This window comes from Nerophis lumbriciformis, linkage group LG31 (assembly GCF_033978685.3).
Source record: "Nerophis lumbriciformis linkage group LG31, RoL_Nlum_v2.1, whole genome shotgun sequence".
NCBI lineage: Eukaryota > Metazoa > Chordata > Actinopteri > Syngnathiformes > Syngnathidae > Nerophis > Nerophis lumbriciformis.
In genome coordinates, this window is record NC_084578.2 from 13,352,854 (window position 1) to 13,370,859 (window position 18,006).

The window sequence follows — 18,006 nt, forward strand, 5'->3', positions numbered from 1 at the left end:
TACTTGAGTAGTTTTTTCACAACATACTTTTTACTTTTACTCAAGTAAATATTTGGGTGACTACTCCTTACTTTTACTTGAGTAATAAATCTCTAAAGTAACAGTACTCTTACTTGAGTACAATTTCTGGCTACTCTACCCACCTCTGCCTAATAACCTCCCCACCCCGGATAGGGCGGCAGAGAGAGACTGGTAGTCACTTTCTGCAATGTGCAGCAAGTGACGTGGAGGGCTCCGCCTCCTCACTAAAAAGCCGCGGAAGAAACAATGAATGAATGAAGGGTTTGTTCAAAGAGACATTATTCGTTCACATTTGACATTAAAAGTTTATAAATCGAAAAGTTTGCAAATAGAGGCGCTTTAATGTGAGGTTCCACTGTATATAAAATTACTCCATTTAACATTTTTGTATTTTTTGTTTTAGAAATTTCCATTGAAGGATCGGGACTGTTCCGGTTGCCTGTGAATAGTTTGGCTGTCCTGAGCAGCTGTACCTGAAACTAGGCTGACGGAGCCAACATGGATGTGTTTGGTGGTGCACCGCGTTTCCTGGCGTATCCCAGACCGGTGGTGGTGCAGAGCGGAGCCGATGCGGTCCTGAAATGTCAGATCGGTGGTGATCCAAGACCTGCAGTTTTATGGGAGAGAAACAATGAAAAGATCGACCTGCAAGGACGATACAGAGTCTTTGAGGATGGAAATGTTTACAACCTGATCATACCTACAGTTGCCATAGAGGATAGCGGGCAGTACATATGTAAAGCCAAAAACAGCATTGGCGAAACATATGCAGCTGCCACACTGAAGGTGGAGGGTGAGGCACAAGAGATAGAGTTACGAGAGGAGAATAAACCACGATTCCTCATCAAACCCTTATCTACTCGTGTTGGACGCGGAGAAGATGCAGTCTTCTCCTGTAAGGTCTGGGGGAACCCGCGACCCGAAGTTACCTGGGAGAAGGACGGCAGGAAACTCAGCGAAATATTTGAAAGCACTCACTTCAGTGTGAGTTACCAGGACGGCGGCTGGTTCCAGCTCAAGATCTCTAAGACTCGTGCGCCGGATGGCGGCGTATACACATGTAAGGCACGGAACGAGTTCGGGGAAGCACTGGCAGGAGCCGTGTTGCTTGTCGACGCGGGCCCCGGACACGAGGACGACGGGAACCGGAACGGCTACGCCAACGGCCACAGGAAAGCTCATCAAGGAAAACACAGGAGCAGCAGGCAGCTGTCCAATCAACACAAAGACGAAACGACGACCATGTCGACCAGGGTGAAGATGTTTGCCGTGACAGAGGGCAAACATGCAAAATTCCGTTGCTTTGTGACTGGAAAACCCAAACCCGAAATAATTTGGAGGAAGGATGGACGGCTCATACTATCTGGAAGGCGTTATTTGTTATACGAAGATAGAGAAGGATACTTTACACTCAAGGTTCGGTACTGCAAGCAGAAGGATAACGGAGTCTACGTTTGTGCTGCGTCCAATACAGCGGGCCAAACCCTCAGTGCGGTGCACCTCTCAGTAAAGGGTAAGTCAAAGATTACTTTGAGATATTATTTACTGAAGCATACTGATTCTGATTCTGATTACACACCAGTCAGAAAGTGAATTTATACCCGCTGTCAGATTGAGAGGGATGTGTGCGTGCGTGTGGTGTCGAGTCCTTGGATAGGATTTCCTTTCATTTGATGCTGGAATGACATCAGTGTGATGGGTCCAAGAAGGTACACTGAGCTCATGAGGTATATTCCAGCAGCAGTGTAATGTCTGCAAAGTCACTGAGCTTGTGGAATCACTGGGAGACGGAGAGAGACAGGGAGAGAGAGAAGGATGGGGATCATATTTCTTACATGGCACTGAGAAGTCCAAACACATACTGAAAACCAGTAGCGGGCCGTGCGTTTCTCACCCAGGACTTCAGTGATGTCCTACTTAGTCCGACTTCACCTCTCAAAACACCGTCAGTTATGTCACCACATGTCATCATCGTCGGCGGTCACTCGAACGAGTATGACGATCCACCTGGTAGGGGTGTATCCCTTTATGGAGGATGCCTGTGCGTGACTTTGTTTAACGTGGAGAGACTGATGCACAGACAGTCACCACACGATCCTTGACAGACTCGGGTCAGGGTCCAGTGGCATGGAGTCCAAAACGACTGGGGACCCTTTTCTGCTGCAGCCTTCTTCCGCCATCGCGGCCGTTGTGGTAGTTCTTAAATCTACCGTCTTCCGCCTGCTCCGCCGTTGAGGTCTTCACCGTATCCCTGGCTAGGGGGCAGTCAAGTACTAGGCCTTTGCCAAGGGCCGTCTGGGAGAACAGTAGTAAAGGGGTTAACCTCCTAGAGCCCCAAGACCCCATAGAGGAGCCTCCACTGCCGGATGCACTTTAACGTCATGCCCAGGACACCACATGTACACGGCTGGAGATACTATACAGAAACACACTTGCACACTACTGCGCATTGAATCCCCTCAACAGTGTACAAAACGGTCTATTTTCCGGCGCATTTAACATTCAATAAACCAGCTTCAGCAATTAAAACATATCTTACGTGGTACTGTCAAAATTAAAACATCCATCCATTCATCCATCTTATTCCGCTTATCCGAGGTCGGGTCGCGGGGGAAGCTGCCTAAGCAGGGAAACCCAGACTTTCCTCTCCCCAGCCACTTTGTCCAGCTCTTCCCGGGGGATCCCGAGGCGTTCCCGGGGCAGCCGGGAGGCATAGTATTCCCAACGTATCCTGGGTCTTCCCCGTGGCCTCCTACCGGTTGAACGTGCCCTAAACACCTCCCTAGGGAGGCGTTCGGGTGGCATCCTGACCAGATGCCCGAACCACCTCATGATGTGACTCCTCTCATGTGGAGGAGCAGCGGCTTTACTCTGAGTTCCTTCCGGATGACAGAGCTTCTCACCCTATCTCTAAGGGAGAGCCCCGCCACCCGGCGGAGGAAACTCATTTCGGCCGCTTGTACCCGTGATCTTGTCCTTTCGGTCATGACCCAAAGCTCATGACCATAGGTGAGGATGGGAATGTAGATCGACCGGTAAATTGAGAGCTTTGCCTTCCAGCTCAGCTCCTTCTTCACCACAACGGATCGATACAGCGTCCGCATTACTGAAGACGCCGCACCGATCCGCCTGTCGATCTCACGATCCACTCTTCCCTCACTCGTGAACAAGACTCCTAGGTTCTTGAACTCCTCCACTTGGGGCAGGGTCTCCTCCCCAACCCGGTATAAAAAAAATGAAACATGAAAAAAAAAGAAATAAAATATTTGAACTCACAATTTGTTGCACCCATGGTACAACTCTTAGTCTGTAGTTGGTCGTAGCCAGTTCATTTCGTGTGAAAGTGGCGGGCAAATAATTTCACCGCCCGGATAGCTACCGGTGTCGGCCGACCGCGTCTCACAAGATGTAGTTACTCTTTCGTATCCTTCTTGAAAATGGCCTTGCAAATATATATCTGACCACCTAATCAACATTTTGCTCTCCTTCTTTGTGAGTACCGATGAGTTTTCTGTGTCTTTCTATGGCTCCCAGTCATACCTGCCAACCCTCACCCACTTTCTGTTTTGGCAACTTGTGATTGGGTACTCACTTGGGACTCCCAAGTGAGTATCCAATCACAGGACGTGTAAATGTCACTTTCAACGTGAGGCCAGCTAGAAGGTCTTACTGACAACAACTCGTGATCTGATTGGCAATTGCAATTATCTATCAACTGTATGTGCCCGTTCACTTACAGTGCACAAACACCCGCATTGTTAATTCTGAAGACCAGCATGGCAACATAAACTAGCTGAATTCTGATTGGATACAAACTCTAACTTTAAAACAACAGCAGTGGAAGGAGCATAATATGACATTAAGAGAATATGAATACTTTTAGATAAGTTAAAACTAGACATATCAGATAATATCGGACTGCCGATATTATCGGCTGATAAATGCTTTAAAATGTAATATCGGAAATTATTGGTATCGGTTTCAAAAAGGAAAATGTATGACTTTTTAAAACGCCTCTGTACGGAGTGTTACACGGACGACGTAGGGAGAAGTACAGAGCAGTTGGGTCTCCCAGTCATACTTGCCAACCCTCACGATTTTCCCGGGAGACTCCCGAATTTCAGTCTCCCGGGGCAACCATTCTCCCGAATTTCTCCCGATTTCCACCCAAACAACAATATTGGGGGCGTGCCTTATAGGCACTGCAATTTCGTGCCAGCCCAATCACATAATATCTACGGCTTATCACACACACAAGTGAATGCCATGCATACTTGGTCAATAGCTATACAGGTCACAGTGAGGGTGGCCGTATAAACAACTTTAACACTGTTACAAATATGCGCCACACTGTGAACCCACACCAAACAAGAATGACAAACACATTTCGGGAGAATATCCGCACCGTAACACAACATAAACACAACAGAACAAATACCCAGAACCCCTTGCAGCACTAACTCTTCCGGGACGCTACAATATATACCCCCCCACCCACCTCAACACCCACCCCCCCAACCCCACCCACCTCATCCTCCTCATGCTTTCATGTCCCAAATTCCAAGCTGCTGTTTTGAGGCAAGTTAAAAAAAATAATGCACTTTGTGACTTCAATAATAAATATGGCAGTGCCATGTTGGCATTTTTTTCCATAACTTGAGTTGATTTATTTTGGAAAACCTTGTTACATTGTTTAATGCATCCAGCGGGGCATCACAACAAAATTAGGCATAATAATGTGTTAATTCCACCACTGTATATATCGGTATCGGTTGATATCGGAATCGGTAATTAAGAGTTGGACAATATCGCAATATCGGATATCGGCAAAAAAGCCATTATCAGGCATCTCTAGTTAAAACATTACTTTTATCTTCAATTATGACCATGTTTTTTGGTTTTGTTAGGCCAGCAGAGAACGCCTTGCTGGCCCTGACGGCACACTATTGCTAAAAACGTTACAATGTAGCAGAGATGCAGTGCATCCCGAAAGTATTCACTTTTCCCACATTTTGTTATGTTGCAGTATCATTCTAAAACTAAATACATTCATTTTTGTCCTCTAAATTCTACAGACAGTACCACTTAATGAAAGGGTGCAAGGTTTTTTTGATTTGTTTTAATGCAAATTAAATACAACTAAAAAACTACAAAAATGATATGTACATAAGTATTGTTCAATACTTTGTTGATGCACTTACAACCTCAAGTCTTTTTGAATAAGATGCCACAAGCTTGGCATATTTATCTTGGGGCAGTTTGTCCCATTCCTCTTTGCAGCACCTCTCAAGCTACATCAGGTTGGATGAGAAGCCTTGGTTTTCACGCATTATGTCTCTGCACATTGCTGCATTCATCTTAGTCTAGTCAGGGAGTTGACCAAGAACCCGATGGTCACTCTGTCAGAGGTACAACATTCCTCTGTGGAGAGAGGAGAACCTTCCAGAAGGACAACCATCTTTGCAGCAATCCACCAATCAGGCCTATATGGTATAGTGGCCTGTCGGAAGCTATTCCTTTGTGGAAGTTTGCCAAAATGTCCATGAAAGACTCTCAGACCATGAGAAACACAATTCTCTAGTCTGACTTCTCTAGTCTGACGAGACAAAGACTGAACTCTTTGGCGTGAATGCCAGGCATCATGTTTGGAGGAAACCAGGCACCGCTCATCACCAGACCAATACCATCCCGACAGTGAAGCATAGAGGTGGCAGCATCATGCAGTGGTGATGTTTTTCAGCGGCAGGAACTGGGAGACTAGTTAAGATAGCGGGAAAGATGAATGCAGCGATGTACAGAGACATCCTGGATGATGACAAAAACTTCTTATTCAACCTGATGTAGTTTGAGAGGTGCTGCAAAGAGGAGTGAGCGAAACTACCCCAAAGATAGATTGTGACAAGCTTGTGGCGTCGTATTCAAAAATACTTGAGGCTGTAATTGCTGCCAAAGGTTTTTCAACAAAGTATTGAGCAAAGACTAGGGATGATGTTTGATAAGATATTATCGAGTTCGAGCCCATTATCGAATCCTCTTATCGAACCGATTCCTTATCGATTCTCTTATCGATTCTCTTATCGATTCCAGATAGGTTGTTGCATATGGAAAAAAACACAATATTTGGTTTAACAAAAGCTCACTTTTATTTTATAAGAAAAAAATAAAATAAATAAATATTGACTGTTACCTCCCTAAAAAAATTTAAATAGTGACTGTTGTTACCCAAAGTATATTAAGTGGGATTTTTCAGAAAAACAAAAATATACAGTAACACATAAACAACCTGTCTCTGTGATCACTATAGGTGTATAAGTAATAATATAGTCTTAAATAAAATCAGTCCCTTGGGCACAAAACTGAAAATAATACAGCTCTCCAAAAAGTGCACTTCTGCTGCTATTGGAACATACTAACTACACACACTATGACACTAAGAACACCACAGTCATCAATCATTAATTCTTCCCCCCTTACATGAGAGCGAAGCCTGGCAATAATTGTATATTGCCTGTTTTGCCCTCACTATACGTGTTGAGGTTATACAGCTTGGCAGACAGCTAACAAACAATCCAAGACGTCTAATAAAGTTCCAAAGCAGATTAATCCATTTAGGCTCTTTATTGTTGTTGCTCTTGCTTCGTCTTTTCTTATCTTTACATTTGTCTTGCACTGGACTGTTATTTTATAAAAAATTTTAAACTGAAATACACACAATGACAAATGTATAAGCTATGTGATTCAATTAACATACTGAAATGTAATACACAATATGTAAATATTAGCTTTACACAAATATACAGTACTATCATCAAACAAATACTTCTGAGTGTTGAAACTATTTAGATGGTGGAAATATACGACTGGCAGACATTTTAAGTCCTCAAATCATCCATTGAAACAGTGCACAAAAATCGTTTTTCAATAAACATCTTAGTATCAAATTGAAACACTTTCCACATTGATATTGATCAATATTAAGGTGGAAAGTGTATAAAATAAACAAGTTACTAACAGTTTACTTACAGACTTTTCTTTTCCTTGGCTTGTAAGAGCTAACACAACTTGTCTACTTCTCAATTGTCTCAACCCGGAAGTGCCCAAACTAATGACGCGTAGTATTTCCATATCGCCACAAGGTGTCAGTAAGAGTCTACAATCAAATGGGCATAACAATGCGTCTCACAGGGCAATTCCTGTGGGAAGGGATTCGTTCTAAGGGATTCGAATAAAGAACCAACTATTTTTCTTTACTATAGTGGTCTCGATAACGGGTACCGGTTCTCAAAAAAGGATTCGAGTCTGAGGACTCGGTTCTTTTCTTATCGAACAACCGGGAAAACCGGTTTCGAGCATCATCCGTAGCAAAGACTGCAAAGAAATTTGCAAATTAAAGAAGCAATGACAGTCGAAACTAAGATTGATCTCTTACTCTCTAAAAGCTATTTGTCGTTTTTCTAATATATTTAAAGAAGACTTGATGAATGCAGTCAATGTATTCCCCCCAACACACATGCTATATGCAGGAGTCCCACCAGGTATTAACTGATCCCCCCCCCAATTCGCCTGCAAGGTTACTCGTCCAGGCTCCTTCAATTCCAATCATAGAATAGACTCTTCGACTATTTAGAGACACCCCTAATTTGTCCATTAAACTGTGTTACAATTGTATTTCTTTTATGATTACAATCGTTTCTGTAGGATTTGATTACAATCGTTTCTGTCATGTCGTAACAAGAAAAAGGAAGTTTGTTATGTACCATATCGTATCTGTAAGCATGTTTGAAATAAACTAAAACCATAATTTTTCTCAAGTAAAAATCACTAAACTTGCACATTTCCTGATCAAATATCGCCAATGTAATGTTTGCAGAAACATTTTTACACCATGATTTTCTAGTTTTTACACTGTGGAATAGATAGCCTGCGTAATATTGATAATGATGATGCAAGTGTGACATTGTTATTGTTGATTACAGACTATAAATATAGAACAATCATGCTGCGAGGTGCTGTAGTACCCTGACTCACCATGAAGAGGGGGGGGGGGGGGGGGGGGGGGCGTACACGAGCAAGCAAGTGCTGGTTGTTTCTGTCTCTTTTTAGAGAAGAAGCCAGCTGGTGTTGTTTTTGGCGGGAAACGAGACACATGCAAGCACGATTTTTTTCATTGCTTTGCTTAATGACTGAATCTGGTTGCCAATATAGAAGAGTATATATCCAAGCTCCGGAACCTCTCCAAACTGAACTTTCAGACAAAACAGAAGGCGATCATATTTTTACAACAAAGTAAGAGAAGAACAGGCAAATGTAATTCCCATAAAAATAAAAGGTAAGATCCCAAATGGTTGATAATTTTACAAAAGTAAATAAATAGGCTGTAACTGTCAGGACTTGGTCCTTGGGCTTTGTTTTTCCGGAAGGCAGCGGAAAGTTAGCTCGAGCAAGACGGGAATGTGAGGACATGATTTATTAAACACTATCAAAAAAGAACAAACGAAAGGCACACACAAGGGCAGAGGTAAAAAACTTGGCTAATGAAAACAAAAGACTTGCACAAAGGCAAAAGACTATGAACAAGAACATGGCATGAAAGACAGCCTGGCAACTCGAACCTTAAATAACAGTGACATGATTAGTGAAAACAGGTGCGTGACTCAAAACGTGAAACAGGTGCGTGACGTGACAGGTGAAAACTAATGGTTGCTATGGTGACAAAACAAGAGAGTGAAACCAGGAACTAAAAAGCGTCCAAAAAAACAAACAGCACATGGCCAAACAAAAACATGATCAACACAGACATGACAGTAACGAAGTATTTGATAGTGCAAGTCATGATTATGTAAGTGAATTATAGCCTTCTATTTCTTGTTATCTTAATGAGCGACCTGTCTTAACATTTATTAGACAGGGGTGTCCGACGTGCGGTCCATAGAAAACGTTGTAAATACCATTAAAAAACAAACATAAAAAGTGTAATGGAAGATCATACAGGTGTAACGATATAATGCTGCAATACTGACACAAAAGTTTTTTGTTTTATAACTGGCATTGCTAAAAATAATAATAAGAAGTGATAATCAATGGATAAATCTGAAGCTGATCAAGAGATTTAAGCATTGGAAGTAAAAATTGTATATATTCATATACAGTATGCAGAGGTGGGTAGTAACGCGCTACATTTACTCCGTTACATCTACTTGAGTAACTTTTGGGATAAATTGTACTTCTAAGAGTAGTTTTAATGCAACATACTTTTACTTTTACTTGAGTATATTTATAGAGAAGAAACGCTACTTTTACTCTGCTACTTTTATCTACATTCAGCTCGCTACTCGCTACTAATTTTTATCGATCTGTTAATGCACGCTTTGTTTGTTTTGGTCTGTCAGACAGACCTTCATAGTGCCTGCGTTTCAACAAATACTGTCACTGGTGACGTTCACTCCGTTCCACCAATCAGATGCAGTCACTGGTGACGTTGGACCAATCAAACAGAGCCAGGGGTCACATGACCTGACTTAAACAAGTTGAAAAACTTATTGGGGTGTTACCATTTAGTGGTCAATTGTACGGAATATGTACTGTACTGTGCAATCTACTAATAAAAGTTCCAATCAATCAATCAAAAGTGTGAAGGAAAAAAGACCATTTTTTATTTCAACCGTAACCCTAAAGACTGACTGCACAGTTCCTGTCTTCACAATAAAAGTGCCGCTCCATCGCGCCTGCACTTTCAAAATAAGAGTCTCCGAAAGCCTGCGCAAACAAGCTAGCAAGCTACGGAGTTTGCCGCCAATGTATTTCTTGTAAAGTGTATAAAAACGAATATGGAAGCTGGACATATAAGATGCCAAAAACCAACCACTTTCATGTGGTATTAGACAGAAAGGAGGAACTTTTTTTCTCCTCCATTTGAAAACCTGGACGTTTGTCATCACTACTGTCTGATTCCAATCAATGCAAGTCATCAGAATCAGGTAATACACCAACTTATATTCTTGTCTTCATGAAAGAAAGGAATCTATATGTGTTAAACATGCATGTATATTCATTAAAACACTATTAACATGTAAACAAAAACGGCAAAAAAAATAAATATAAATTATATACTGTATATATCTATGTATATATATATATATATATATATATATATATATATACATACATATATATATATATATATATATATATATATATATATATATATATATGTGTGTGTGTGTGTGTATATATATATATATATATATATGTATATATGTGTGTGTGTATATATATATATATATATATATATATATATATATATATATATATATATATATATATATATATATATATATATGATTTGTGTGTGTATGTTACTCATCAGTTACTCAGTACTTGAGTAGTTTTTTTACAACATACTTTTTACTTTTACTCAAGTAAATATTTGGGTGACTACTCCTTACTTTTACTTGAGTAATAAATCTCTAAAGTAACAGTACTCTTACTTGAGTACAATTTCTGGCTACTCTACCCACCTCTGACAGTATGACTAATTTTTCACAGTTTTCTGAGTGGGGGCTTATGGATCCGATAGTAGAAAGCTTTCGTCAGATTTTCTTAAAACTGTCATTGTTAAAATAAAAAAAAAAAGAACCAAGATCAATTATTTACCAATTTAAGGTTCCAAATACTTCATATTAAATATGCCATCTTTATAAATGTTTTGGGGAAAATGTTGCATATTTTGTGGTTTTGCCATATAAAAAGGTTTCTTTGAAAAAAAAGGGCATTAAATATAAACAAAATAAAAAGTTCATGGCAACAGATAGATCTGAAATCAATCTACAGAATGTAAAAATATGTTTAATATATATATATATATATATATATATATATATATATATATATATATATATATATATATATATATATATATATATATATATATATATATATTTTGTTTTTAACCTTTTAATGATTGAGACGGGGACCTTTAACATTTACCAAAATTGAGGGGAGCCCTAAGGGTTACAATATTTATCGTACTGGTTTTGAAAAAGAACATGCTTTAATTTTGCAGTGTGCGGTCCTCAGTGAAAAAAATTTGGACACCCCTGGATCAGAGAAATGTCAATTATACATTTAAAAAAACCTTCCAAAAGCATCAATGCCTCTCGTGCAGGGCTGTCTTGGCCTCAGAGGGGGCTCCGGGCTGAGGGGGTTTTGGGGCTCTTCCGCCCCAAACCTCAACCCCCCTGCTCTGAAAAGACAGTTCAGCAAAAAAACTCAAAATTTTACTCAACAGACAGCAACAAAGCAAATATATAATCCATAATTAAAATATATTTATGTTCATGAATACAGAATCAGAGTTCCGCCAACTTTTGTCTTTGATCATGAAAAGTGCAAATTCCTGGATTTTTATATGTTAAGAAGGATTTGAATCAAATACAGAAACATGTTAACACAATTGAATTGACAAATATTTATAGACAATATCTATACCGCATGCAGCTTTTTAGTGCTGCCCTAGTGGCTCCCTGGAGCATTTTTAAAAAAGGATTCAAAATGGAAAAAGATGGGGAAAAAATATATTTTTGTTTTAATATGTTTTTTGTTTGAGGACAAACATGACACAAACCTTCCCAATTGTTAGAAAGCCCACCGTTTAGTATGTGTGTGTGTACGCTTCACTGATGAGAGTATTTGGTAGGGGTGTAACGGTACACAAAAATTTCGGTTCAGTACGTACCTCGGTTTAGAGGTCACGGTTCGGTTCATTTTCGGTACAGTAAGAAAACAACAAAATATAATTTTTTTGGTTATTTATTTACCAAATTTGTAAACAATGGCTTTATTCATTTAACATTGGGAACACTATAATAATTCTGCCCACGTTAATCAACATTAAACTGCCTCAAGTTGTTGCTCAGATTAAATAAAATGACACAATTTTTCTTCAACATATAGCAAGTGCAACATTAAACAGTTTCAAGTCAACTCATCATCCTTAATTTATTACAGCATATAGGAAGCCTGTAGTTGATTTTTATTATGTAAATGTTATATTTTTTATCAACATGTGATAGCAGGGACCCTGCCATTCAAAACTAAGCTGCTCCATTACTAATGATTAATGTAACTATAGCTGAAAAAATAGTACAATAGTAATGGGAGAGACTATTCATCCCTGAACACCATGGAGTTCATGTAGGCTTTATGATGCAGTTACATTATTATATCAACTATCAGAGACAGAAACTCTTCATTTAACATAATGTCCTTTTTTGCTGCTTCAACACAGCTCAATCAACACAGAAAAAGGTAAAGTGAAATAACAGACAGACAGGGCTTTGCTGTCCGTAACACACACACACACACACACACACACACACACACACACACACACACACACACACACTCACACACACACACCGCAAAATAAGCTAACGTTACGCCAAAAGCGAAGTAGCCTTCACCTCAAGCCAGGAAGCGAGCGAGCTGAATCTGCCGTTTATGTTTCTAGAACGTCAACGGGCTCATAGTGATGTTACTAGTAGTTGACTGGGAGGTGTTTATTATAATTGTGGGAGAGTCCGCTGCTTGATGCTTACCTGCTAAACCCTAAGCACTGACTACATGCGCTCTGAATACGCACTGCTAATTGGCTGTTACCGCTCTAAATACACACTGCTGATTGGCTGTTACCGCTCTGTTTGTAACCAATCAGATGGTTGTGTGGGCGGGACAATGCTGGGTGCTGTGTAGAGTACTGACAGAGACAGGCAGAAGGAAGCGGAGCAGCTTGTTAAGACTTTAGCTTAGGCGGCTACTTTATATGTTATTGTGGAAACCCGTTCGGTACACCTCCGAATCGAACCGAACCCCCCTGTAGCGAAACGATTCAATACAAATACACGTACCGTTACACCCCTAGTATTTGTTGAACATCGTTTTGTCCCACTAATTTCGGCGGTTCTTAAACTCACCATAGTGTGGACTTTGACGCAACAGTTTGTTTACAGGTAAAATCGTCCACTCCTTCTTTGTCTCATTTTGTCCACCAAACGTTTTATACTGTGCGTGAATGCACAAAGGTGCGCTTTGTTGATGTTATTGACTTGTTGGAGTGCGAATCAGGCATATTTGGTCAGTGCATGACTGCAAGCTAATCCATGCTAACATGCTATTTAGGCTTGCTGTATGTACATATTGCATCATTATGCCTCATTTGTAGGTATATTTGAGCTCATTTAATATCCTTTACTTTTATCCTCTTTGTATATAATTTAGTTTTGCATGTCTCATGACACATTATCTGTATGTAATATCGGCTGAATTTCAGACAGTTGTTTGTGTGCCATGTTGTTCCAGACCACAGCAAACATTACCTAGCTTGCCAAAGATTGTAATAAATCTATCAAAAGAAGACGGCCTGCCGTTTCCTTCAACTTGTACACACACATTTATACCTTTGGCCATTAAAAAGCCAGTCATTTCCAGGAGTTATCTCACCTTCTGAGTAGCCTCTGATTTACTAATGGTTTCTAATGTTGTAAAAATGTGTAGAATAAAATATTACATTTCAACATTTCTGTCAACGAAGATTTTGCTTCAGCCTGCGACACATGGCCATTTTGATAGTAGGCTATTATAGCTAATAAAGACACTTATATAATGTGTTGTCTTCATTATAAGACGTATACACAGCTTTTCATTTTTTTCAGCTCCAGACAGATTTGTTTTTTGTATTTTTGGTCCAATATGGCTCTTTCAACGTTTTGGGTTGCCGATCCCTGATTTATACATTTATTTTCTGTCACAATTTTTTTTCTTTCCATGATTTTGCCCACTTCACATCTAGTCTTGTAAATACTGTAGGTATTGCAAAACAAAAAAACACAATTCCTTCAATTGTAACTATGAAATTGGTAGATTCCAAGTCAACTTTAAAAGGTTTTATGAATTGAGATTTAATTGGACAATTCAATGAAGGGGCTTTGCACAACGGGTGAGTGCAGTCCACGTTCTTTGGTTTACAACTGTCCGCTACAGACTGACGGTGTCAGTTACGAACACTTTATTTCCAATCTAACACCCTCAATGTGTTAATGATCATCCCATTCCACATCCTTGTCTCATCATTTTGCTCATCTTGTTTGCTACCCAGGAATGCCATGTACAGGAAGTCTGGTAGGACATTAGCGCTTTATCACACACCAGCAAAGAGGACTTTGGTTTAAACAAATATTGTTTTTTTTCCTCCACTGTGCCAGAGCCTCTTGTGCGGTTCAAACAGCCCCTCATTGATCTCGAAGTATGGGAGCAGGACTTGGCTGTTTTGGAGTGCGAAGTTCCAGAAGACTCCGTTCCAATCACATGGTATCTGGAGGATCGACGACTACAGCCAGGAGCCAAATATGGAATGGAGGAGTGGGGAACAAAACGCCGACTAACGATCCGTGACATCGGAGTAGATGATGACGGGATTTATCTTTGTGAGATGCCTGATGGTGGGAGAAGCATTGCTGAGGTAGCAGTGAAAGGTAAACCGTAAGATCAGATAATTGGATCTGAAAGGAATCCTCAACACCACATAATTATATGGCTCCACTCTAACTACTCTATTGATAAAAATACACTACTGTATATCATCCTGAAATGGTATAATGTAACACCACCTGGTTGGGAAACTCCATTGGCAGCAAGAACCTGGTTATGATTATCCCCTCCATTAAAATATTTTTACCGTGTTATATGACATAAAAGACTTAGAAACAATTTCTGTTTATTCGGACGATTCTGATTCCAGGTTCCTCTTTTCGATTCGATTCCAATTGTTTTAAGAGACATGGTAAAAAATTCCCTATGGAATCCACACAGGGCTATTTTTAGTCAGTATATAAAGATCAATCCTTTGGACTTCAAAAATAAATGTTATAAAGTTTATTTTTCACAGGAATACACTTTCACAAACTTTATTTTGAAAATCTCATAAAAACCATTGACACATACATACTTGCCGACCTTGAGACCTCCGATTTCGGGAGGTGTGGGGGGTGGGGGGGCGTGGTTAAGAGGGGAGGAGTATATTTACAGCTAGAATTCACCAAGTCAAGTATTTCATATATATATATATATATATATATATATATATATATATATATATATATATATATATATATATATATATATATATATATATATATATGTAAGATATACTTGAATTTCAGTGAATTCTAGCTATATATATATATATATATACATACACACACATATATATATATATATTTATTTATTTTATTTTATATATATATATATATATATATATATATATATAAGAGAAATACTTGAATTTCAGTGTTCATTTATTTACACATATACACACACATAACACTCATCTACTCATTGTTGAGTTAAGGGTTGAATTGTCCATCCTTGTTCTATTCTCTGTCACTATTTTTCTAACCATGCTGAACACCCTCTCTGATGATGCATTCTGCTTCGTCTCCTTGTTGTGTGCGCAGTTGTGCACTGCACTCTCTAAAAGCTGTAGATGTTATTGTCACATATGCATGTACAGTAGATGGCAGTATTGTCCTGTTTAAGAGTGTCACAACATTGCTGTTTACGGCAGACGAACTGCTTTACGGTAGACGAAAACATGACTGCTGTTGTTGTGTGTTGTTACCGCGCTGGGAGGACGTTAATGAAACTGCCTAACAATAAACCCACATAAGAAACCAAGAACCCTCCATCATTCTACAGTTATAACATGATTGGGCAGGCACGCTGTTATATTGTGGGAAAGCGGACTTGAAAACAGGCTGTCGACACGTCACTCAGATCCGCCTGAGTCTCCCAGAAAATCCGGGAGGGTTGGCAAGTATGCACATATTGTGTTGAATATGTGTTAGTTATGTGATAGAGATAGGGATGTTCCAATCAGGGTTTTATGCTAGAACATGGGTTTCAAACTCATTTTAGATCGGAGGCCACATGGAGAAAAATCTGGACTGGTAAAATCACGGCACGATAACTTAAAAATAAAGACAACTTCAGAATGTTTTCTTTGTTTAAAAATAGAACTAGCACATTATGAAAATGTACAAATTATAATGTTGCGGTTAGTAGTATTCTATCTTTATTTGTCGTTATTTATACTCTCTGAATTAATTATGTGACAATGTTCATCAGTCAACTCATTGGTGTTATTTTTCAATATATCCAGATACAAAAATAATATCAAAATCAAATTACAGGATATTATTTATGTAGTTTGCTCATTTTCCTCGACTGGTGCACAAACATTATGTGGTTTATTTTGTTTTACATATGTAGCATCATCTACAATGATACAAAGAATTGCTATTGCGACATCTAGTGGACACATTTAGAACAGCGGTTTCTCTTATTCAAAGATTTTGGCTTATTTTTATACCTAGCAAACTCTTCCCGCGGGCCGGATAAAACCTGTACGTTTGACACCCCTGCGCTAGAAGTTCCGATACCGATCATCCATCAGTAAAATTGATCGCATGTATTTTTAAAATTCATTGTTAGTGAGTGCTTAGGACAGTTTCAAAATATCAACACTTTTTAAACTCGTTCCTTATTTTCCTTTTATTACATACCATTGTTTGTGCAAATCCAAGTCAATAGTCAATAACTAAACAAAAGCAAACACTCATTTACTGTACATCATTTTGTCCTGTTTCCATAGCCTTATTACCTCAGTTTGTAAACTTTAACAAAAAGGATTTGAAAAAATTATTTTGGGATAATAAAAATATCGATCTACAGTAATATATACTGACTGATACAACCCTTTGGTATTAACACTACCAACTTATGGATCTATCCATCTTCCCCTTCATGTATGCCTGGCAGTGACTGGCCCAACAGTTGTTATATTCAAGTTATAGTATTCTCTCTGTAAACTCTTATTAATCTGCATGTTAATTTCGGTACTTTTCAAATATGATTAATTAGTATTGCGGTACTATACTAATACCGGTATACCGTACAACCCTCATGCACTGCATTGTGCAGCTAGGGATGTGGAGGGCTCCGCCTCAATAAAATGCTGCGCCTACTTTTTGCCTGCAGGCAGAACACACAATTAATGAATAAAGCTTACGGACACAGAGACATTGTTCGCACACGGAGGCTCATTTGGCTCGATCTAAAAGTTCTGAAATCGGAAAGCTCGCAAATAGAGGGGTTCGTAGATAGCATACTTGCCAACCCTCCCGGATTTTCCGGGAGACTCCCGAAATTCAGCACCTCTCCCGAAAACCTCCCGGGACAAATTTTCTCCCGAAAATCTCCCGAAATTCAGGCGGAGCTGGAGGCCACACCCCTCCAGCTCCATGCGGACCTGAGTCCGCTTTCCCACAATATAAAGAATGTCTACAGTAAAGCAGTCCGTCTGCCGGAAACAGCAATGTTGTGACACTCTTAAACAGGACAATACTGCCATCTAGTGCATTTGATGAAAGCACTTTTGTGCGTGCCACACAGCAATGCATAATCAGAGAGGGTGTTCAGCATGGTTAGAAAGATAGTGACAGAGAATAGAACAAGGATGGACAATTCAATCCTTAACTCAACAATGAGTAGATGAGTGTTATGTGTGTGTATATGTGTAAATAAATGAACACTGAAATTCAAGTATTTATTTATATATATATATATATATATATATATATATATATATATATATATATATATATATATATGAAATACTTGACTTGGTGAATTCTAGCTGTAAATATACTCCTCCCCTCTTAACCACGCCCCCGCCCCAACCACGCCCCCCGCACCCACCTCCCGAAATTGGAGGTCTCAAGGTTGGCAAGTATGGTAGATAGAGGTTCCAAAGTTGTTCCAAATCAGGTAAAATAATACTGTATATCAGAGGTCACCAAACTTTTCAAGCCCTAAATCTACTCTACTGTTAAATGAAAGGCAAAGTTATACCCCGCTTTTGAAACTTTACAA

The 18,006-nt window shown here is 39.4% G+C and overlaps 1 protein-coding gene across 1 annotated transcript in view; it reads left to right on the forward strand.

The window, feature by feature from the left end:
* Positions 1–519: 519 nt before the first annotated feature.
* The window catches only part of obsl1b (obscurin like cytoskeletal adaptor 1b), an 83,475-nt gene continuing 65,988 nt past the window's right edge, over positions 520–18,006 (forward strand). Inside the window, exons 1-2 of the mRNA XM_072911989.1 lie at positions 520–1,534; positions 14,280–14,549. Coding sequence (XP_072768090.1) covers positions 520–1,534; positions 14,280–14,549 — 1,285 coding nt within the window. The remainder of the gene's footprint in view (positions 1,535–14,279; positions 14,550–18,006) is intronic.